The following is a 25,318-nucleotide window of genomic DNA, read 5'->3' as shown; positions in this document are numbered from 1 at the left end:
TTTGTCTCAGAATTCCCTCTAGGTTTAGATAGTCACAATTCCATATAAAAGCTATTGCTTGCTAAGTGAAGTGATGACGAGTAGCACCTGAGTCAGTTTTTGATTAACTTAGCATAAATTCATGGTCAACCGGGATGTGGACAGGAAATGACGAAGAAATGATCAAATTGAAAAAAAGAATTGCAGCATTCAATTGAAATTTTCTCACAAAATAAATTGTGGAGAATTTATTTGCTTCAATTCAAAGCAAACTCACAATTCTATTTCATTGATGTTCACGTGAGATAACAATTCATTGATTAACTCCCTGTTGTGACAAAAAAAAAACTCAATTAAAACATGGTTTTTATTGGTCAACTCTTACCCTTGCTTGTCCTCAACAGAAATCGAATGGAAATAGTGTGGATGGTAAATGAAAATAAGTATTTGGAATGTAACATAAATAATTCATTTGAAAGAGCACCTCAGCTGACAATCACAAAGAAATGGTCTCAAATCCAGAGACAGATATAATTCCTTATAAATGGAATTGATGAATTTTCTAGACAAATTCCTTTGATTTTCTGAATTCGTAGCCTCTCTGAGTGTCCTGGAGACATGGCACTTGGACTACGTTGAAATAGATGGTCCCCATGAGCTGGGATGCCGAGGTGTTGGTTCTCTTGAGGCAGCTGTACAACATGTCATCGCAAACACAGTGAGATCTGTGAAAAGAAAAGTACAATTTCTGCATTATAATTTATTACTCAACCTTCAGAGTTTATTAAACAACTCGATTAAATGCCATGCTCTGGGAAGTAATCTCTAAATTTCCCAAGCATCACGATGTGGAAAATGTATTTTTGATGATTTCATTAAAATTCACAATAAAAAATGACAATTAGATCATTCCTCTGCAAAGAGCATGATAATTATAATAAACTAGAATGGGAAAAAACCCAAACAAAAAGAGAGAATTAGTAAGAGTATAAAAATAATAGTTTAAATTCTTAACCAAATGAAAGGAAAGTTTTAATGGAAAGCATGGGAATTTACAGGGAATTTTTATTCAACACAAATATACTAGAAATATAGATAAAGATGAAAAACACTGAACGTTATGCTAAAATGGGTAGCGATTATTAATTACCAAATTATCAAATCTTGAACAAAAGCAAAATCCGTCATCATTTTTTGTCGACTCGATCGATTCATGATCGGTTGGGAACGATTTTGATTTCTTGGAAATTTTTCGAGACCATTCAATAAAAAGAATTTTAACAAATACTGGCTATAACATACGTTTCCGGGAGGTTTTTAATTGTTGGACTTGAGCCAACATAACCTTGCTTTTATAACCTATTTTAAACTTAATTTCGTTAATTGGATTACAGATCATAAATTTTACTGGACATCTAGACATTTCTTTGAATTTGGAAGTTAATTAATGTTTAAATATGGGCTATAAAGTTTTATTTAAGAATTTAATTAAATTCTCTTGTTATAGTTTTTACGTATTTTTTATTTAGGATTGCAGCGCAATATGTGAGAAAACGGATCCAAATGACTTGAGAGGTTGAGAGATTTATAATGATTTCATTTCCTGTTGTTATTTGAGATGAGGTTCATTTATTAATCTGCATTCGAAACTTCTAGAGTTGAGTAGATTTAGATCTCATTCACTCTCTTTGAAGCTTCAAAAACATGTTTATGACGGAGGCAGTCAAAATCCCGAACGCTAAAATCCCGAAAGCCAAAATCCCGAAAGCCAAAATTCCGAAAGCTAAAATCCCGAATGTTCAAAATTCTGTAATACGGGTTTCAGACCTAAGGCTTAGCTATATGGCTTAACTTCTCTAATTTCTTATCAATCAAGATTTTTTTGAAAAATTATCACTTAAGATTGGACAATATAGACAAGTAATCCATTGAATTTTGAAAAACCAATAAAATTGGTTACAATTTTGAATTTCGAGACCATCGGGAACTGGGCTAAGCCTTAGGTCTGAAGCCAGCCTAAGGATGAAATTATATGGAGGATATTGTGTGGAATAATTTCCCAAGACACATAAAATTTCCCTTTGCCTCAAGCAAGCGCAGGTGCAATCGTGACAAAAGCTATAGTAGCTATATAACACTTTTAAGAATTTGGGATATTGGCTTTCGGAATTTTGGCGTTCGGGATTTTTAGCTTTCGGGATTTTGGCTTTCAGGACTTAGGCTTTCGGAATTTCGACCGGGACCCGTTTATAGAACATGTTAAGCGGTATATCGACTAAAGTCGCAAGAGTGCCTAGGTTATAAATATGTTGAAATTACTGGAGCCGTTCCGGGGAATGTATATTAATACAGTGCAGTGGTGGAAATAAGTATAATTCCACTCCTTAATCCTTAAAGAAACTCAACAAAAAAAGAATTTCAATAAAAATTCATACGTAGACCATAACGTCCTTTCATGCCAACATAAAAAATCGACATTTTGATTTTTTATTCTAAGTATTTTTAGAAATATTAATAGAATTTTGTTTTTTAGGCTGGAAATAAGTATAATTCCACTCAATAAATTGAGCGCTAGGATATTTATTTTTTACCAAATTTAGGTTAATATCTTTTAATAATTTCAGTTTTAAATAAAATTAATAAATTAAGTTCCATTTTCTAAAGTTTTGCATTAATTTTTGCCGAGATATCGTGTGGAAAATATTTAACGAACAAAAATAAAGGAAAAATTAAAGTCTTGCTGGCGATGAATCTTAGGAACTAAGAAAAATGACTAGGTCCTATCAGATAATTGTCAAATTTATCAATATGTCTGCCTTACATGCCCCTTAAGGTACCCCAAGGGTCTAAAATCTTCTGTTGTTAGAAGCTAAACGAGCTTTTTGCGTCTAACAGTGTTGCTTATCAGTCGAAAAAAGGATTGTCCGCCGAAATTCGATTGTAAAACGATGTTTTCTGTTTCGTCTGGTTATGTTCTGATTATTTTGCCCCAAAATGGCATTCGTAAGTGACCTTGGGTCATCGTCGCATGAAAACTAAAAATTATTGCAAAAAAGGCTTTTAACAGTTTGATCAACATGACATGTTTTACTATATTTTAAAGATTCAAAGTCATTTTTTTGCACAAAACTGAATGATAGATCTTGCTTTCGCTTGTTTATTAGTCTGAAAAACTAATTAACTAATTAACTAACTTGTACATCGTTGATTTTATTAAAATGATATTTTTAACGAGTTTTAAATGAGTAGTCCCAAGTCTGAATTGATTTTTCCAGAATTTCGCGTTGTTCTAAATTACAAATCTGCCCCTCTTTACTTTTGAATAAATCTGTAATAGTATTAAGTTTTAAGGCTGATTCATATTCTCCGATAAAGATATTTAATTTTAAAGTGTAAAATTTATTAAGTCTTAAGTTGAAATGTAATCCGCACAATAATGAAGCTAAAACAGAAATGTCAAACCTCCATGACCATGAAAGACTTTTTAAACTTTGACGTACGAAACATTTTCAGACAAACTCTTTAATTCTGAGGTAAAGAAAGCTTAAAGTTTTATGTTAAATATTTAATCACAAAACACAAAATTAAAGATTAAAGGTTAAAGGTTGGTAAAAAATGGATCCTCTTCTATTCCAATTTTGCTTCGAAGTTTTTTTTTTAATTAAAGGATGAAATAGGTTTTTCAATAAGCTTCAAATAATGCTTGTTATTCAGCTTCATTATAATGAAGTTTAAAGTTAGCTTAAAGATTTAGAGAAAACTCACACATTAAAATTATAAGCCTTATTGATGAATATGAATTTGCCTTTAAGCTTTAAACACTGATTTAAAAGTTATTACTTAAAGATTTATGCCAGGATGAAGGATTGGAATTGTTGACGTATCAGTCTAGTTGTAACTCAGTAAAGGAAATCTTTAATTTTAAAAATAAACATTTAACAAATTTTTAATCTTTGTTTTAGTATTTATAAAGATTTTAACGGGGGAGTGTCAATTAGAAGGCTAAAACTTATCTGTTTTTCGCGATTTTTTTTAGGAAGGGAAGGAAACGACCGAGATTATTGAAATTTTTGGTATATGTTTATACATATGTTGAGTACTTAAACAATTTTTTTCAAGAGAGAATATTACAAAATGGCAGACTAATGCGTAGTCCAATGGAGCGCCGCGTCACAGTACTCCCTTATTTGCAGGAAATCTGCAGCTCGTAATTTTTGTCTGAGGAAAAGAATCTAAAAGAATCAATTTTCATTAGTGTATTTCAAAGTTACACTAAGAAAATCCGAAGAAAATCATGAAATCGGAACTTTTTCTCAAGGTTTTTTTTAAAAAAAAGATGCATTTTTCGGAAAAAAAAATTTGACTTTAACATGTTGTATAAAATGAAAAAATAGATTTTCAAAAATTCTTTTTGTTCAACTAGAAGAGAATTTAATGCCGAAGAGAATAAGCCTTAATTTATTTTCATTCGGTCTATAAGTTTTTTTTTAATGTTTCCCGCAAATTCAACAAAATTTTGAAAATGATACGTGTAGGAAACACCCCTCCTTAAAGTTTTCGATTTGCTCGGCGCTCATTTGCTTTCAATTCTGCATCTTCGAAAATACTTCTAATAAGCCTCTGAAATATTTATGTTATTCTTAGATAGTTTATCTATCTAAAAATAGAGACCACTTTCGACCTTGTAATTGACAATCCTCCTTTAACGGTCATTATGTCCATCGTAAAGCTTGCGGGTTTTCTTAACCCTTTAAGGACGATTGTAACACCGGTGTCCCATAAAGAAAATAATTTTTCCTGGCTATCTAAAGTTGTTTTTTTCTTATGTTTGTATGTAATTGCAAAGTAAAAGGTTGGAGGAATCTAGGATATTTTTTGCAAGTCTAGAGCTATCTGCAATATGGTAAATTTTTAAGCTAAAAAAACCGAATTTTTAAATTCTCGTATTGAAAATTTATTTTAATTATTTTTATACTTCCAACTTTTTCTACACTACTACTTTTCTACTCGTTTTAGAAGAAGAAACTACAATACTCAAACATAATATTTTTCATTAGAGTGAAAAATATATCTGTCATTGGTATCGTCAGAAAAGTTACTTAAATTATTTTTGTCCCTATCGTTCATAGAGGCAAAAATTACATCAAAGCAGACTCTGTTGGCTTTTCGATTTCGAAGGTTAGATGTAAGACGTTTCACAAGTTTTGTTTATCGGTTTCATTTTACGGTCAGCGAAAACTGTCTCGTCTTTAAAGGGTTAAAGGACTTTTAAAGGACTAAGGCGTTTGGTTCTTTGAATTAAAGATCTTTATCTGAGAATTCGAATCTCGTTTTTTTTAAAGCCGATTTAAATCTCTAAAGTTCTGGGTGAATTTGTAATTTCTTATCAAATAAGATTTGTGGGATTTTTTTAATTCAGGATTAGGATTGAATGTTTAAGAGGAAACGATCCATTGGATTTAAAAAAAACACTAATGTAGCATATTATTTAGTAGTTCTAGACCTTCGGGAATTGGGCTAAACTTCCAGTCTAAAGCGTGTCTAAAACTCAAAGATTTATCTTAGAATTTAAGAAGATTTTGTATATTTCTTTAAAGAAAGTTACGGTACTGCAAATGAGATCGGTTCAAGGGGTGAGCCATATTGAGAAAATCTTGTCAATTGTCCGAATTGGTTCAGTTTTTTTTTACAAAATTATTTAAAACAAAATGAATTAAAATATTAACTAGGTAGTAGTGTCTATCGGAAAGTGAAATATTTTATCGAACAAAACAAGTAGCAATAAAAAGTTAAGAAAAATACATGAAAAAGAGCCTTGTAGATTGACCGTTAAATTTATATTTCGTAAAGTTTATTGCTCTCTGCTCGATAAAATTGTGAAAATCAAACAATTAAGGTGCGATCGTCAAAATGATGGAATTGGCATTAAAGAGGCATTTTTAATAGTGCGATCGTGACTCTCACATCTAGGAGAATTTCACTGGAAAAAAAACTCTGGGCGATGATACTCACTTTGTGTAGAGGGAATTGTTGTTGAGATTGTAGCGCTTCTGATATGCGCGAACTTTCACTGGACAGAGATCGTGAGTGCGACAGCACATGTCCATGGGAGCTTCGGTGCCGAGATCATGGTAGGTTGTGGCAATATCTCCAGTTCCGCACCACTTGGTCCCTGGGATGATGCCACTGAAGAGACTCAGGCCCGCCCCCGAGAAGTAGCCCGTCTGGTGCTGACGCTTCGTCGTCTGATCAGTGTCGGATGTTGTTCCCTGTCTTTTCACTTTCCTCATGTGATCAATCATCTGGCACTGCATCATGAGCTTCAGCATCTCCCGGAAGTCAATCTGCAATGGTCGATTTACCGTGGACAACTCTTTGAGCAGCTTAGCACCTTCGTCATCATTGCTAAAAAAAAAAAAGAAAATGCAAAAGAAAAGTAAAATTTGAAAAACTGATCGTTATTTCTTGCTGCATATGCTTGAGAGTGATCGTGAGTCAAGATCAAAAACTTCTTGACCTACATGCATTTGGTTGATTTCAATTTAGAGACCAACGCGTGGAAAAGTGATTAAATAATTCAAATATAAAGTAAATACGAGTTCTCGCGTCGAGGTCTAAAAGTAGGTCATGCAGACGACCAAACGAGTCTCGAATAAGCTTCTTTATGGCCAATGAACTTCCTCGTCATGCATCATTTCGAGAGAAAAAAAATGCATTGAAGTTTATAATATGCCTAACAATTAATCTCTAAGTATCAATCTTGTCGCCAAATTGACTGTCTCAGCCTAACAATTAGTCATCCACGAAACAATGATCATTTCTGGGTCATTGCTGACAGAAAAAGGCAGTAATTTTGTTGCTGTCTCCCACTTCTAAATTCTAATACCTAAAATTGTGCTCAACGACTATTTATTTGCACGCGAGAAGGGATGCTAATTGAGTAATTTATGGACCTCATTTTGTGGCGAGAGGAAGCACTGACCTTGATCTCACCTGAATAATGGCAATAATCGCTCAATCAATCACATCAGATAGATGGCTATTATGGGAAAAAGGGGCTTATCACTTAAAACAATCATCGATCTTGCGTGACTTTCATTTCAATTTGAAATAAAAATCAGCAAAAAAAATTCATTAATATTGTTGCAAAAATTATAAATCAGTATAATCCCATTTAACAGTACCATATATTCAAAAATTTAAAATTACAGTTTTTACGTCAAATGTGACAGAAGGTGTCAAATTCAAGAATAATAAGTACTTGATTTGTCTTGTTCTGCAAGATAATGCATTGAGTTTGAGACCTTGAAAATTTCGCAAATTCGTGCTAATTTTATATGGCATATAAATTTGTGAAATAATCTGATTTATGGTTGTCGGTTCTTAAAAGATTTATAATACGCAATATAAATGAATTGGTGTGATTAGCGTGAAATTTCTAGTAATACCGTACAAATTATGCAATAATTAATGTGTATCAAAATTGAGAAAAACTGAAATTGGAACCAAAGTGGAGCTGTAAATTAATTAGTGACTGACAAAAGATTAAAAAAAAAACAAATAATGGTAGTTTTTAATGATATTATGGTAATCCATTGGTCAGGATTTTTTCTTTGAAATCCGTTTATTACTATTGCATTCTATAATATCAGTTTTTAAAGTTATTATTTATTACTTATTAAACAGGAAATGATGTTTTAGCTAAATTTATAAGACATTTAGCACATGCATGTACTAATTATTGTTCTAGCGAAAATTAAAAGTTTTATCTCCTGTTGAAAGTTCTGTTTCCTCTGAGAAGTTCCTATATGTGAAAAAGCCGGAAAAAATCTGTCTGATCGGTTTTGGGTTGGTTTTTATTTCAAAATGTATCACATAGCTAGAAATGAGTGCTAAAATTTCTTTTACGAACTAATTTTCTATAGATTTTCAAAGACTATTTTTTTTATCTCTAAGATATCTCTATGACCTATTATACGGTGAACATATAAAATTAATAGTTTATTAGAACATTCATTTATTATTAATAAACGGGGTAAAATAAATTTAGTACATATTTGATCTAAATTGTCTCGCATAAAGTTTTATTGCTTATTAATAAAAAGAAATCCTATCTAGAATCGCGATTTAAATATTTAGTTTATTTATGTAGTACAGGTATGTACTAAATTTTTCTGTGGAATTGGTCCTTATCTAAATCTAATAAATAATACCTTTTCTATAATATTTAGTTGCGGAAAAAAAGTACATTTGTAGTCTGTAAAAAATGTAAAATTGATCCGAAATTACTTTAAAAACTTATCCGGAAAATCCGGAATGTGATAATGGCTCTCCACTTTTTAATATTTCCGTTTGTCAACAATATTTATCTATTTTCATGCTATATTTAAAACAAAATAAATAGGGTAAGTGTGCCAAATTTCGGCATAGTTGCATGCAAGCGTCAAAGTCTCAAGTTTGAAATGTAATATTAGGTGAGATTCTTAACAATCTCACCTACTATAATCCTAACAAAATTTCATGTCGTCCGATCGACCTCAAACTTGGCCAAAATGTGTTTCGCCACTTCCTGATCACGAATATATATGTGGCTATTTTACGTTCCCGGCCGGCCGGCCGCTCTTTGGAGCTTAATAGCTCCTAAACTAAAAAAGATATCGACTTGCGGTTTTCGGCAAAGGTTATATATCGGGTGAAAATTGCAACTTGGTGCATTGACCCCCCACCCCCCACCCCTCCTTCCGCCATTTTGAAGACCCCCCTTTTTTTGTTTTCTCAATAGCTCCGCCCCTATGGCATCGAGCGGGCTCAAATTTTAGTATGTTATAGCTGGGCCTTAGAGCTTTCCATCAATACCAAACTTAAGGTCCCCTGACCCCCCAGACCCTAGCTATAAGGGTCCAAAAAAAATTTCTTAAAATGGCCATAACTCCGGTTCTAATTGTCAGAATTTAAAAAGTGAGGGCTTTTTGGAAAGCTCTCATGAAATGCCACTTTCCCTTCTAACATCGTAAGTTCATAAAACCACCGCTAGGGGCGCTATTATTAAAAAGAAAATTTTTAAATCTTATAAGTTAAATAACTCAAAAATTCCATTGTGCATCGGGCTGAAAATTTAGTATGTTGTAGCCGTTGATTATACCTATCAAACAAAAAAAACCTTAAGTCGATCCATAACCCCTGACCCGAGCTATAAGGGGTCAAAATTCGAACATTGACCGGCCTCTATCTCCGGTTCTAACTAACATAGCGACCTAAATTTTACCTTTTTGGTTTCGTCTCGATGAGCACTTTCAGATGGAAGTTCAAAAATTCACCACAGGTAGCGCTGTGATAGCGTCAAAATTCATCGAAATTCAAAGTCACTTTTCTCAAAAACGGCATTGTGCAAGTTAATGAAATTTTAGTATGTTGTAGTCCAGTCTAGGACGTTTCCAAAATGGTGCGTATGCGCGCTGTGGTTAAAACAGAACCGGAGATATGAGGGGTCAAAGTTCACGAAATTCAAAAAATCATATCTCCGGTTCTATGTGACCGATTTTGATGAGTGAGGGCTTAAACGAAAGATCTCACCAAATGCTACAACTTTCTAGAATATTTGAACTTCGTGGGACCAACACCAGGGGCGCCACAGTCGAAAAACCAATTTTAATATCACATAACCTCAATTATCTCGACTGTCGCTGAACCGATTTTGATGATTACTTCGACATAATTGTAGAGCACATTTGTCTCTACATTTCGTTCATACATCATTTTCAGCTCAGACTACGTCTCACTCCGATTTTGCCGTTTAAGTGTGAAAAAATTGATTTTTCCCATAATAACGCTTTGAAATTACTCAGATGCCAATTTGACTGCCTCTACTCCACAAAGACACTTAAAATATGGTTTTAAATGGAAAGTCCCACAAAATACAACAATTCTTTGATATAGTTGAAGTTCAACAAATGACTACTTGAGGAACTCTGGATGAAAAAACGAGTTAAGAAACAAAAAACCTCGCTTATCTTGACTTCTGTGTAATCGATGAGATCATGTTCTATGGGAAAATTATAGAGTACATTCTGGTCTACATTTCACCCATATATCACTTTTGTGCCAGTTCATCCAAATCCTTGATATTTTGGTTTAAATACAAAATTTGTATAGTTTCACGAATTTGATTCAAGATAACTGAATGGCGACTCACAATTTCAGCTCTAAATCGAATTTGCATGCACTCCGAGTTAGCTCACGTTAAGAATCTCACCTACATAAGCCGGTTAGGATTATCTGTCCCTTTTAAATGCAAATTGATTTATTTTATTCTTTCTTTTGTAAGAGTGTTGCTTGAAACCTTCTAGACAGTTTATCATCTTTATTTTCTCTAAAATCATTCTTAATACATTTTAAAATGAATAAAAATATAGACACAGCTTTGGTGCCCTATTTCGGCCACCTTCATTCTCATAGTTCCTTGCCCTTCGGGAATTCTTCCAATATCTTTTTCACGTCATCTCGTTTGTCGAAGCTACATTTTTTTTTGTTATTCTTTTTCATTGTATAATCTCTAGAGCAGAGATGTGCAAAAACCGTTTAAACCGAATAAACGTCAAAATAAGTTTGTTATAGTAGCGTTTTGATCATTGATGTACATGTTTCATTTGACGTTTATTCGGTTTCAACGGTTCTTGCACGCCTCTGTTCTAGAGTATGTAAGAACTAAAAATTCATGGAAATTCGAGGAACAAAAAAGATGGTCGAAATTGCAAGCTGGCCGGAATTTGGCACACTTACCCTAATTTTATTTCATATAAAAAATTATTTTTTTCCAAAAGTTGATCATTTTTGATTCGTCAAAAGTTTGTTGCCTCATTTGAAAAAGTAATTTAAATGAGTCAAAACATGCAACACATTTCACAGATGTATACTATGTATACAGATCATATCGGGAACTGTTGCATAGTCACCTTAAATATTATAAGATGACATTCTAACAGCAGGATGATAAATTTTACTGCCTTGAATAGTAATTTTATTCTAAATTACTCCCTTAAATTTTATTGTCTCCCGGTTAAATTGTAATAGCGCTGGCACACTTGAGTGAATTTCAACCGATTGAAATTTTACCTCTTACTCTTTTAAAGTGAAATTAGATGTATATGTCTCTTTCTGTCGAATGAAATTTAAAATTGAGATTGAAATTTCAATAGTAGTATACATGGAGCAAGTCGCTGTTTGTGACGTCACATATGGAGCAAGTCGCTGTTTGTGACGTCACTATCGAGCAAGTGGGTGTGACGTCACTATGGAGCAAGTCGCTGTTTTGTGACGTCACGTGTGTGTGACGTCACGTGTATGATGACGTCACACCCTGGAGACATGACGCAATATTTTGTGGGCCGAGGTCACCCGGGAGATGACGTCACTCACTGAAAATTTGAATTTGAATTTTCCGTTAGAGTACACGAGCGCCATCTATGATTGTGAATTTGAATTTCTGTCCGCCATTTTTAATTTCTGTCCGCCATTTTGAATGTCTATCCGCCATTTTGAATGTCTATCCGCCATTTTGAATGTCTATCCGCCATTTTGATATTTCTGTCCGCCATTTTTATTTTTTATCCGCCATTTTTATTTTTGTCCGCCATTTTTATTACCGACCGCTGTTCTTATTTTCTATGCGCGCCCTCTGTTATTCCTATTATTAACTATTCCCGTAATTTTTTTTCGCGACGTGAAAATTTTTTGGCCGAGACCTGGGATTGAACCGACAGATACTTAAAGTCTTAAACGTAATGTGTACCACCGCTTAGACCACTCGGCCACGGCGGCATGTTGGTGGGTTCCCGCTGAATCGTGAACCGTTGCATCGTCCACAGGCTGACGTCACCCATGCATAGATATCCCATATAGCCATTTCCCATGCATGCATACATTTTCATACACATACACATGCCCCGTGGGAATAATTGCGCGCGTCACTTGGTGGGAAAAATAGCAGAGACAGAAGATCTCAGATTACTGCGCGAGCTGTCTGGACATATGAGCCATCCTGTGAGCCAGCCACACTTAAAGAGTGCATCCGATAGCAAAAAATTGGCACGGGCTGTGTCATATGGGATTGCAGATTAATTGTCGTGGGATTTTTTTAATTGCTGTGGGAATTTTCTATTTTTAATAATAAAACAAATCATTTTCACATGAAAAATATTTTTATTATAACATTTTCCTGGTTTTCTTATGACAAGATGATGTTCCTATTCTTATCTATTTCAAGCTTTGCATCATACTCAGCATATACAATACAAGTAATTGTGTTCTGTATGGTTTGCGAAAAACGTGCCTCTATACGAATTGAGCCCTGATCTAACAAAGAAAGACACCCTTGTGAATGAGCATCGGGATTTAGATCATAGGCTAGAATAAAGTAGCCATTCTTGAAATCTTTATAAGTGATCTCATGGCCCCTATCATCATAATGAATCCCTGTGCCCGTGAAGAGAGTTTGATAAGCTTTCGCATATTGATCTTGAGCAAAATTCATTTGCAATGGTTGTACAGGATAAGGTGTACCATTGACAAGAAGAGCAAAATCTGAAACATTGTAATGATGGAAGTTAAATGGATTTTTAGACTTTTGGCCATTGTATGCTAGATTATCCACTATAGCAAAAATTACTCTTCGGGGCAAAACTCCGTGAATAATGTTATCTAGATTTATAGAGTTTGACCCTGATGGGACTGTAACAGTTTTAATTTCAACTTTCTTATAATGATATTGGGCATTTTTATGTTCCAAAACCTTATTGTGTGCAAACAATATGTTAGGATTTAGAGTCACCTGCTTCATGTACATGGTGGCTTCATGAACGCGAAATTGTGGGTTCAGACTTTCACTGCATAAGATAAAGAATGATGGTTTTTCAAGAGTAATAATTACTCGCAAATCCACATTGTTAATTAGAAATGTGGGTTGATTAAACAGGTCACAATGCAGTTTCCCTAAAACTTCAACTACTTTGCTATTTTTAAACAAATTCTTCCTCTCGGTAAACCCAGTGTTGGTAAAACTTAAATCTTCCATACCCCCAGTATCTCGAATCCATCCAGAATTACGTAGAAATGTATCTTTTGCTCCCTTTCCATAGGTTAGAAGAGTCTCAAAGTAGCTTCGATAATGATAGTCTCCTTCATTTTGGGAAATTGTTTTCCCATTTAGAGAAACTGAGACAGAACGAATCATCGAATGAAGAATGTTATTTACAACTCCTGGCTGCTCCACATCCTCCTCGTTGAAGTTTTCGCCATTCTCCTTAAGGAGTTGGATTTTAAATTTGATGTAGATTGAAGACAAATCTCGGTAACAATCTCCATGCGCGACTGAGTAAAATTCTATAACTTTAGGATTCTCGAGGCTTGCCAATGGTTGATAAGAGATTTCATCGGCGCGTAGAATGGATGTTTGCACAGGAGGTGTTAGAAAAATATCCAACTCGCTCTTCATGCACTCTTTGTACTCTGCCATTATGAGAAAATGTCTAAATTTCGCGGTTTTTGATTTTTATTCGATTTCACTTTCTTCAATTTGCGCTTCCTCTTTGAAATGGCTGATTTAATCTTGTGGAGAATATTATGCTTTTTACTTGTTCCTGCAGATCCTGAAGGTAAGGATGATGTAGAAAGAATAGGATTTCTCTGTCGAGATCTGGTATTTATACCTTCCCCAGTCATATTTCGTACTTTTTTAATAATTTTCTGCTTCAACTCATCTCGGGCCTCTGTACCACGCTGCAACAAAATCTGTTTGATTGGTTTTGTACCAAGATCAGTTAGAATTTGAGCACCAGTTTTCGCAGCTTGTGTCTTGAGAGCTGACAATCCATTCATAAATAATGGTCTTAGAAATCTCATCAGACCTCCAAGGATTGACCCAAGACCTCTTCCTCTCTGTACACCGAAAAAATCAGGAACGTATACATTCCCAATTTCTCCGTGTCCAATTTGTTTCATATAATACGACGTGTAAAGGCTAGCCATGTTTGATAGAGTGTAGAAATTTGCAATTTCAGATGTATTTATACCCTTGCAAGATCTCATCTCAGTTTCCTCTTAAAATGAAGCACTAACATTGTCGGTGTAGAGCTTGGCTGAAAATCGTATGTTTCTCCATTCTGAGATGTTATAAGTATTTCTATTGTATCAAAACTGTTTTTTTCGAGAGGAAAATATTGTATGGCATTAAAAGATTTATAAATTTCACTATTTTGAATCAATAGGATTGTCCTCAAACATCTTGCAAAAGTATTACTCACTAATTGTGGCTTTATAATGTCTGAATAAACAAAAATTAAATCGCGGGTATGATTTGGTGGAGCTGCTTGGGGTGTTATAGAGGGATGAAAAGTTGATGTTACAATTTCATCTTCATTTATGTTTCTCTCAATAGGAGGTGATTGAGAATTATGCAAAATGTCCAAAAGCTTTTCTCTGTTTATTTCTTTATAAGGTATTTCTTGCAATATTATTTTCATAATCTCTTCGATTGATTCGTAATTGTCTTTGTACAGAGGTACATTAATCTCCCCATCACCCACAGGAACTGTTATTGTAGTTAGAGGGGTTTCTGAATTATAAGATCCAAATGTTTGCCCTACTGAATAATCAGGCCCTTCACATTCAATTTCCATGATATGTTCTGACGGACCACCATCTTTTGTAGTATTAATTATTTTAACAGAATCTGGTTTAATTGTAGAGCATTTTGTAAATTCATCTATGACACTTTTCACACGACTATGAAAATTTTTCTCCTCTAAACTGGCCCCAAGAATTATTTCATCACGTGGAGGCTCTTCTAATGAGAATCCATTTCTCAAAAGAAAAAGTAAACTGTGAAAAGGGGTGATCGTTGCATAAATTGGTATTTTCGTGGGTTTAACCTTCTTTTCATTATGAATCAATATAGTTCTTGGCTTTATTACTTTGGGCTTTGTACGTTCATCAGCTGTTTCAGCGACATTGAATGCAATTTCAGCGAGTCCAACGACCCAGTCGTCACCGAGGAAAAGCTTAGTCGGCAGTTTCGTCCGGAAATGTGCAAGTGTATTGCTTGGAAAATATTTCTGTGAGGAATTGCTGAGAAGAGTTAAATAAAACTCGTCTCTCATTTCAAGCGATGCCATGCTGTTTCAATAGATCAGATTGATTGATCCAATGGGGGGTGTTATCACCCTTAAATTTTACAAAGTACTGTAATTTTTTCCCCAAACCCCGGGTTTTTATAATTTTCTCTATTGGAGGGTGTCCATTCTTGATTCTTACTTTCTGCAATTGTTGTTCATAAAAGCGACCAGAAATTGGCGTATTCTTATAGTCACGGAGAATGTACATGGGAAATGGAGATTTATTAATTATACGATCAATGTAAAATTTTTCCTCGGTCCAACGGGGGTGAAATCCTCTATCAAAATTAGCCTTAGGCTTTGCAATACGTACAAGATCATCAATTTGCAATTTATGGCGCTTATTGCCATACTTTTGTACAAAAATTTTGTTCTTTTCTCTGTATAATCTATTCAATGTAGGAATATCTTCTTCTGAAACATCTGCGGGAGACATTTTTATAGTGGAGTGATAAGAACTATTGTACACATTTATTAATTTATCGAGAACGTCAATATACCTGTTCGTTTTCTTATGAGTAAAATATCTGAACATTAATTGCTTTAGTGTTCTGTTAAAACGTTCAACCACTGCACATTTTACGATGGGGTTGTAAGAAAAATATTGTGCAATGTTCTTCTCCTCCAAATATTTTTTGAACACAGAATTCTTGAATTCTTTTCCATGATCTGATTGAACTTTCTCGGGGATGTTTCCATTCTTTTCAATTATGTGAGAAAAAGCCTTTGTAACCTCTTCAGCAGATTTACTCTTTAATATGCGTGCATATGCAAATTTAGAAAACACATCAATCACTGTTAAGATGAAAGTGTAATTGTCGTTAAATTTTTTGTACAGTTTCATGTCCACCAAATCAATTTCCCACAATTCATTAATGTTTGAAACAAAATATTTATTTTTTGGAAAATTCTTATTTATTGGATAATGCAAAGAATATACATCTTGCTCTTGCAAATAATTCTGAATTTCACGTCTACTGAAATTATCATGCTTCAATTTTTTGTACAAATTTTCTGGTCTAGCATATAGATAATTGCTATTGAGATTTAGATATTCATTATCTACTGGAGTGGTGACCATTGTATCTTCTTTCTTGATGGGAAATCAATTTGTGTTTGCCCAGATGAATCTTTTGCATTTTTCTTTATATAGCCACGGGTGCGTTTTGGGGATAATTTTGGCGCGGGGTGTTTCTTCCTGGATTTTGGCACAGCAATTGGTTTGGGCGATGGTGTCTTATCTCCAGCTAAATTCTTAGTAGGAATGCTGTAGACAACTCCATCAAGTCCGGTAATTGTAAATGAATTGGGGATTGCAGATCTGCGAGATGGATCGGGATCGTATTTGGAAATTTTCTTTAAAACTTGCTGTTGAACATCTCTTGGTAATCCTTCAAAGATATCTTCATCCACAAGATCCGTTGATCCATAATACTCTTCTTCTCCAGCCATGGAAGTATTATTATCAAAATCGATTTTAGATTCATCATTCTCAGGAAGCATTCCATCTGCTGCAATGTCTTGAATCTCGTCATCGATAAACATTTCACCCCCTGTTGAAGTAACATTAGTCCTGTTCAAACTTGAAGGTCCTAAATATCGTGTTTGGGTGCCTACTGAATAAGTAGGCATTTTCAATCTTTCTTTTTCCTTCTCACTTTTTCTCGTGGGAATTGCTGGCTTTTTTCGTCTCAAATCAGATTGTTTTATTAGCGCCTGCCGATATCTATACCATTTATCGACATTATTAATCTTCTTGTTGGATAAAATTTTATAAATTTCTCGGTCTAGAGATGTAAGGCTTCTTTCAAAATTAATAAAGGGTTTTAACTCTTTAAATAATTCAGGGGTAATAATAATGTATCTTTCCAGTGGCTTTTTGCTCTTGTTCATTATGGCGATATTAGTTTACCAATAACACCTGATAGCAATGTAGAGATTAAAATTGGCAAAAAACCTTCCCCTTTCTGCATTAGTATTTTCCTCTTGGAGCACTGAGAGGTTTTTGGACAGACAATCTTTCGCATCTCATTTTTATATCTTTTTAGCCTGCCAAAAGATTTAGATGGAACTTTCAAATTGCCATTCAAAGTATTATGGATAATTTCTTGTATTGCTTTAATAGTGGATGGTGAACAGTGCTTAATAATTGCTTTTCTCATCCCTTTTGGGGCATCTTTAAGCGTGTATAAAATATATTTGTTTTCCCTCAATTTCTGAAAAGGGTTTTTGGAGCTCCTCTTCTTCTTCTTTACAGTCTTTGTACGCGTCATGACTATTTAAATCCTCTTCAGTGCTAAAACACTCGCAAAAGTCCTTGTTGAAAATATTTGTACGGTATCTGAATATATCAGGTGTTTCCTGATTTAAATCTATCATGAGATAGCCGAAAGGTTGTTTAGTGCATTCTTTATATACACTCAGGAGATGATTTGGATTTTCGGGATGCAACTGACGGGCCAAAGGAAAAAACTGAGATTTATCTCGCACATTTTTAAATATCACAATGTATTTCGCATTCAGGGATATTGTGCGAGAAAATCGAGATTGATAAAAAATATTTTGGCAAATAAAAACTATAGATATATTTTTGTGGTGTGATTCTTTAATAAAGAGATCACAGATGCGCGATTCATATTTTTTATCTGTCATCAAATCATCGATAACAATTAATTTTGGGGATTTATCATTTGCGCCTATTTTGTCCGGAATACCTTTACATACTTTTAGATTGGGAATTTTGGGGAGATCTCCTACACTACCGTGCTCGGAAAAGCACCAGAGTATTGTCTCGAAATCTGTGTCTGTTATCTTCCTAAGATTTCTTAAAATGTCTGTGGAAAATGTAGACTTTCCACATCCTGAAGGTCCCGCCAAAATAATTGAAAAAGGGACTCTGAATTTAATCATCTTGCAGAGGCTGATTCGGGAATAATACTTAAAATTTATGTCATGTCCTATATATACATTTTCCACCTTTCACAATAAAACGCAGTGTTAAGAGAATAAAATCGAGGATAAAATGTGGAGTTCAACGCTGAGGGAAGACATACTATGAAAAAATGGAGTTCCATTGAGAAAAGGAGGAAATTAAAAGAATTGTATTTTATGCAAAATTTATGCATTTATTTCACTCATTTATAAGAGGACCGGTGATTTTTCCTCAACAAGGGTGAAATCATCATCACCCCAATCTGCCTGTTGAGAAGGTACGCCTGTAGCCACGGCCCTCACATCGAAACGGGCTTTTGTGTAACGATTGCCCACCAGCTGCATCCCCTGGAAGGACAGCTCCCATTTTCCAGGTTGTATAGCCGAAATAACATCGTCGCGCAGCTCCCTTGAAAATGATTGGGGCAACCAGACCTTTTGTCCCGTTGTAAATGTAACTAGGACCTGTTCCCCGAAACGGGTTGTTCTGCGCTCCATCCTTTCAATTGGGAAATATTCCCCCACCTCCAGTGAAGTGGCCGACTTGGTTGGTGTAACAGTATTAGCCCTGGTAAAAGCAGTTTTAAGATCCTGTGAGAAAATAAAACGAAAAAAAATATTTGAAATCTCAAGCAAATGAAATAATGAACTCGCAATATAGGTATAGAAGTTTACTTAATATATTAAATCTTACCACTTTTTAAATTGAAGATATTAGAGATCTAGAGATGTAGCTGGAGACGTGAAGATTGTCTTATCCCTTAGACGACCAGATGAGTTAATGAGCTTCAACACAAATTCACTTTACAAGAAACCTCGGTCTCTATCCACATTTGCTAAAATAATTTCTTTCCCACGAAAAATCAACTGGTATTAAATTTCGTCTACCTTAGCTGGAAAAATGCTAAAGTCCACGATGAGGTCAATAATTTCACCATAATGAGAAATATTGTAAAATTATTTTTCGTCACCGATTGATTTTTTCCCACCAAAAGTGCAATTATGCAGATCATCATCTAGGAAAAACAGAATAGACAAAAAATTCCACGAAAACTGATCCGCTGCATTTCACACGTGCGCGAGCTGAATTTGATCCTCTTTTTCCTCTTTCTATGTCTCTCGATCAGAGTGCAATGTATGATTCATATATGCAATTCTTGTGATTTGGAATATGATGGGAAAATTGAAAATTGCAATGCTGCAAAAAATGTCAGGTCAACGATTCATGGGCGAAATTATATTATAAATACAGAGGAAAAATCAATTTGTCCTCACTTTTAAGTACCCAAGCAACTCATTCAATTGTTTTAAATCTCGCGCCCCGCGTAAATTATATTACGGAATTTTTTTTATCTAAAATGAGTGGAATCGAAGGTTTTAGTGTAGAGAAAGTGGCTGCCCTTCTAGTGAAAACTAGATCAGTCGTTGATCTTATAAATTATGCGTTAGAAGGAAAAAGTGTTGCGGAACTCCTCAGTTTGCTAAATGAGGAAGGAAGCAGCATCCTACTAGATGCAATAATTTCGCGCATTGAAGACCTTGTGAAGAATGGTGTTGTGCTAAGTGAAGAAGAAAAACGATCTCTTTTAAGAAGTGCAATGGTTCATGGTCAGGGATCCTCTTCGCAGGCAGACCGTGTGTGCACTATCCTATTTAACAGGAAAGATACTCCGATAAGTGAACCCTCTGTGAAAAAGAGGAAACTGGATGATGCGATCCCCGGCTGTTCTAAGACCATTGATTCCAAAATTAAGTGTAACTCAGTGTGCGATGTAATTGATCTGTGCGGGAGTGATTCGGAAGATAATGTTCCTGAGGAAAATCTTCCGATTAACCAAGGCCCAATTGTACAGACTGGAGGAGGTGGGATCGTGGATACTGCATCCCCAAGGACTGAGGCCTTTGATGGTGTAGAAGAAGATGATCAGCCATCATTGCTTAAAATTCTCGCTAAATCCAAAAATTATAGCGAATTTTTTAAGGTCACACAACTGATCATCAACTTCAAGTTGAACAGGCCCCAAAATTCTACGACAGGAGACTAGTTGGAGGGAGGCTTTGATGCTCTCATTAGGGAGATACAGAAAGAATCCCAATCTGATGCTGATTCCGTGATTTTGAAGGTAAATATTTTTATTCCCTTGAGAAATTTCATACATCAACCGTAACACAAAAGGGTTTTTTTTAAAATGCATACATTTATTTTACAGATCTTTGTAGCAGAAGAACCCAGGGAAAATGGATTTCATATCGGAAAAAGGCCATTGAATGCCCTCACTTCAGAGATAATTCTGGACATTATGGAAAAGGTATGTCTTAGAAGCATTTTAATTTTTTTATCTGATAGTATATTATTATCTAAAATATTTCAATGCAAATTTCAGATCCATCAAAGTACATCAATGTTCCACTCATCTGAGGCTCTGCAAGTGAGGGCATATCTGTTTCATCCCTCCGAAGGACGTGGCAGGACCTATAATCCTGACGGGATGACTACCGATAATATTCGCCGTTTTAAGAACAAGAGCTCTGTGGACTTCCCCAATAGCCAGAACAACTGTCTCCCGATATCGCTCATTGTGGGTAAGTCCCTTTTAACTAATAGTGCTGAGGCGGGCAGGATCATTTATCGGTACCAGAGGTACACGAAGGCTCTTAAAAAAGATGCAGAAAAATTTGTTCTCAGCCTCGGGATAAAACCTTCAAATGAAGGAAAATATAATTTGGATCTCATTCAGAAATTTGTTAAAAAAGAAGACTATCGATATAGAGTAAATGTTTATAACAAGCTCAATGATTTTAAAAGTCTAATTTTCTCCACCAAAAAAACCGAGCAAAATATTAATAATATTATAAATTTATTTTATTCCGAGGCTGAGAAACATTTCTTCTGCATAAAAAACTTAAGGGGGTTTTTCAATTTTAATTATGACTGCAAATTTTGTGGTCATCTTTATAATAATACCCATATATGCCCCGAAAAATGTAGTTTCTGCAGGAATAGCCCTCCGTGTCCCAATACCCCTGAGAAAATTGATTGCTTAAATTGCAATCGTAGATTCCTTGGTGAAATCTGCCTCAATTTTCATAGTGAGAATGGCACATGTGGACAGGTGAAATGTTGTAAAGACTGTGATACGATATACAAAACAGATGAGCCACATAGTTGTTTTACAACATTATGTAATATTTGCTACAAAAAAGTAACCTGTCCCCATTACTGCTACATTCAACCCCTTAAAAAAGCACCCCCTAAAGAATTTTCGATAATTTTTTATGATTTCGAGTGCGAACTTGTAGAGAAGGAAAATGGTTTCTCTGACCATATTCCCAATTTATGTGTGGCCCATGAGGTTTGCCATTTATGTGCAAAGTCTCCAGAGTCCGATTCTGAATGCGAAAATTGTAGCCCATCAATCAAAATTTTTGAAAATGATAGCTCCGGGTCGTGTGTTAAGAAATTTGTAGATCACGCACTCAAATTTAGACCTTTTCCTTCAGCAATAATTGCTCACAATGCCAAAAGCTATGATGGGCAATTTATTCTGGAGGAATTGTGCAAGAGGGATGAGCAAATCAACCCTATCTTCACAGGGTGCAAAATTTTATACGTGAAGATCAGAGATATTGTATTCTTAGATTCTCTGAGTTTCATCCCTTTTGCACTGTCTAAATTTAGTGCAAGTTTCGGGCTTCGTGATTGCGAAAAGGGAGAGTACCCTTATAGATTTAATACTTCAGCTAATATGAATTATGTTGGGAAATATCCCCCACAAGAAATGTATGCAATAGAGTCAATGTCGTCAAATCGATACGAAAAATTCCGCGCGTGGTACGATGCCAATAAAGACAAGACATTTGATAACCGGAAAGAGTTGATTCATTACTGTAACCAAGACGTCAAAATTCTTAAGCTCGGGTGTTTAAATTTCATGTATTCGTTTTTAGATACCACCGGAATCAATCCATTCTTGCAGGCGATTACTCTGGCCGATGCTGTAATGAAGGTGTATAGAAAGAATTATCTTCAGCCGAAAACTCTTTCTATCACGCCTAAGAATAATTACAGCTCGAGCTATATTAAACTCCAGAGCAAGATTGGATTGAAATGGCTCGTTTATCAAAAAATGAATACAGGAAAAGATATTCGTTATGAAGTTCGGTTGAAAAATTCACATTATATAGTCGATGGATTTGACGACAGCACAAACACTGTGTATAGTTTCGAGGGTTGCTATTATCATGGACATACATGTTTCTTAAATAGAAGCTATGTATGTTAAGATAAAAAAACCGACACTATACAAAGTCGTTATGAGGCAACATTGACTCGTTTGCAGCGTATAAAAGATATGGGCTACAATTTGGTCTCGGAATGGGAGTGTGATTTTCGAAGACTTCTCAAATCAAATCCTGAATTGGAAGATTCGTTAAATAAAAATCAGGAAATTATCGACGCAGGGTTTGAGAAGTGCGGTGTATGGGGGCCGAACAGAGGTGTTTAAACTGTATCAAAAATGTGGCCCAGGGGATAAAATATACTATTATGATTTTACATCACTCTACCCCTGGGCCAATAAATACTCTAAATACTTTGTTGGCCATCCCTGTATCATCAAAACCTTCGAAAATCCAGAGGACATATTAAACCATGACGGTGTGGTTGAATGCACAGTTTTAGCCCCCAGAAACTTGTATTTGCCATGCTTGCCGTACAGGTGCAATAACCGTTTAATATTCCCTCTCTGTAGAACATGCACAGAAATGGTTAACACTGATCGGTGCACACATTCGGATGATGAAAGAGCCCTCACCGGTTTCTGGTCGTTAGATGAAATCCGGTTGGCTGTCCGTCATGGTTACCAAATTATCAAAGCATTTGAGGTTTGGTCCTATCAGACGATGCAGTACAACCGGGACACTAACGAAAGGGGTCTCTTTGCCGATTTTGTGGATAATTTCCTCAAAATCAAACAAGAGTCAAGTGGGTGGCCATCAGGAACAGAATGTGATGAGGCAAAAGAGAGTTATATCCGGGAATATTTAGAGATGAAGGGCATACAGTTAGATAGGGAAAAAATCTGTGTCAACAAAGGGTTGCGTTTGCTCACCAAACTGGTGCTAAATAGTCTTTGGGGAAGATTCATCATGCGTGAAAATTTCACAAAGACTAGCATCTGCAACTCTCCCGAGGAGTTAAATGCATTAATTGGATCTGAAGATATTGAATTAATGGATTTATATCCCGTCGGGGACAAACAGATTTTTGTTTCGTGGAAGTACATTGCCGAAGCAGAGTCTGCATCAAAGTATGTCAATCTCGGCGTCGGTATATGTACTACCACGAACGCCCGTATCAAACTGTATTCTGTCCTCTCAAAATTGGGAGAAAATCTCCTTTATTGCGATACAGATTCTATGATCTTTATGGTACCCTCTGGCGAAGAGAACCCTTTAAGCTGCGGGAAGTTTTTGGGGGAGCTCACCGATGAGCTAGTAGATTACGGTGAGGGCTCTTTCATTGACGAATATATCAGTTGTGGGCCAAAAACTTACGCCTTAAAGATCTTTTCCCCCTCTACGAATTCGTACTCGTACAAAATTGTCGCAAAGGGGATCACTATGAATCATGAGGTGGAAAGGGATCTCGATTTCAATGCAATGAAGTCGATTGTCTTTGGGGATGTTGAGACACTGAGCATTGATTATAAATCTCGCATATTCCGCCAGAAAAGATTTAAGGTCCTGTCCGGCCCAGCACAAAAAAGGGTACAATTCACATTGAGCAAGAGGCGTTGTCTGGATGCATTTAAAACTGAGCCATTTGGCTTTTAATTTTTTGTAAATAACTAGGAATGCTGTATTATATTGTTTTTATTTATTTATTTTGTACATTATTTTTCATACATTGTATTATCCACTCTAGTATATAAATAAATGTTGTTAATATTTTTCACAAATTTATTGGTTTTTATTCTACTTCATTGGTTTATTGATTTGCTATTCTGAAAATTTGGCGATTGGTCTTGCCGTTGTATCTGTGCTTTGAGAACATCGTCGGACAGCAGGGAAAATTCATGGAACAGGCGAAAATAATTAACAGGTAACTTATTTTCTAGATGAGCTGTGAATTGGCACATGCTCAATCTTGTCATACCAAAATTTCTGCAAGTTTGAATATATCTTTCAAAATATTCTTTAACATAAAACTGAACGGAATTATTGTATATGAGAGAAACATTGATAAATTCTGCCATTGATACTAATTTTCTAAATTCTTGAGCTGTTAACAAAATTGTACAATCTTTCTGAGTCATTAGCAATGATTTATTGTTATCTAAACAAACGAAATCAATTTCTAAAGCCTCTTTAAAGAATGAATTTATCTGCTGAATATAAGCGCATTTTTCATGATCATTATCGTCTGGCAGCGAAAGCCATGTGTTCAGAATTGTCTCGCAAGTACAAAAAATTGACCAGAGCTTCTGATTAAAAACAATTGTATCTACTCCTAACCAATAGTTTACAATACAAATTTTTACAGTTGGTGTAAAATCCAGCGATGAAAATCCTATTGATACATATGTTGTGTTTGAAGCATTCAAAAAGTATGTGTAACCTCCAAGTAATTCTATGTTCCTATCGTTCTTCTTTGGACATTGGTTCTTTCCCTGCAGAAAATCCAGGGTTTGCGTTTCAGCATCTTGACGAGTATCTGGATCCGAAGATACGCTCTTAGTTTTTATCTTCCTGGGCTTTTCACTCTTCATCTTTTTCGGCATTTGCTTGTTATCCAGATCGACATGTCCATTTTTCTTTCTCAACCCAGCTTGAGCTCCTTTGGACTTCTTTCTTCCCATCCGTTTTGACGCACAAAGATTTTGTTCACTTTCTTGCACTTTCATCTTGAGTTATAGAACCTTCTGTGAAGAGTCTTGTTAACTGAATGACAATTAATCATTTTCGAAATATCTTTTAAATAAGATACTAATTTTACGATCATTCTCGTTAACATCTCCCGAAAATTTCCGAACAAATTGATCCATGGATTTTCCTCTCGATCGAAAATAGCCAAAAACGCAACAGTATTGACCGCATACACTAGACAACGGTCCTTGTAATTGCATATCATTAAATAACATTCTCTTCTTCTTAGAGTTGATCTTCAAATAACTCCTAATAAAGTTGTTTGAAAATAATCGACCATAGGAATCAAAGAGCTCAATATTTCTCCCAAATTT

The 25,318-nt window shown here is 35.2% G+C and overlaps 1 protein-coding gene across 1 annotated transcript in view; it reads right to left on the bottom strand.

Moving 5' to 3' along the window:
• Positions 1-332: 332 nt before the first annotated feature.
• Positions 333-25,318, bottom strand: part of LOC129807377 (uncharacterized) — a 41,794-nt gene continuing 16,808 nt past the window's right edge. The window contains exons 3-4 of the mRNA XM_055856595.1: positions 5,992-6,384; positions 333-704 (exon numbers count right to left, since the gene is read on the bottom strand). Coding sequence (XP_055712570.1) covers positions 542-704; positions 5,992-6,384 — 556 coding nt within the window. The 3' untranslated portion in view covers positions 333-541. The remainder of the gene's footprint in view (positions 705-5,991; positions 6,385-25,318) is intronic.

This window comes from Phlebotomus papatasi, chromosome 3 (genome assembly GCF_024763615.1).
Source record: "Phlebotomus papatasi isolate M1 chromosome 3, Ppap_2.1, whole genome shotgun sequence".
NCBI lineage: Eukaryota > Metazoa > Arthropoda > Insecta > Diptera > Psychodidae > Phlebotomus > Phlebotomus papatasi.
The sequence above is the reverse complement of the archived record's forward strand: the minus strand, read 5'-3'. Positions and strand labels throughout refer to the sequence as shown.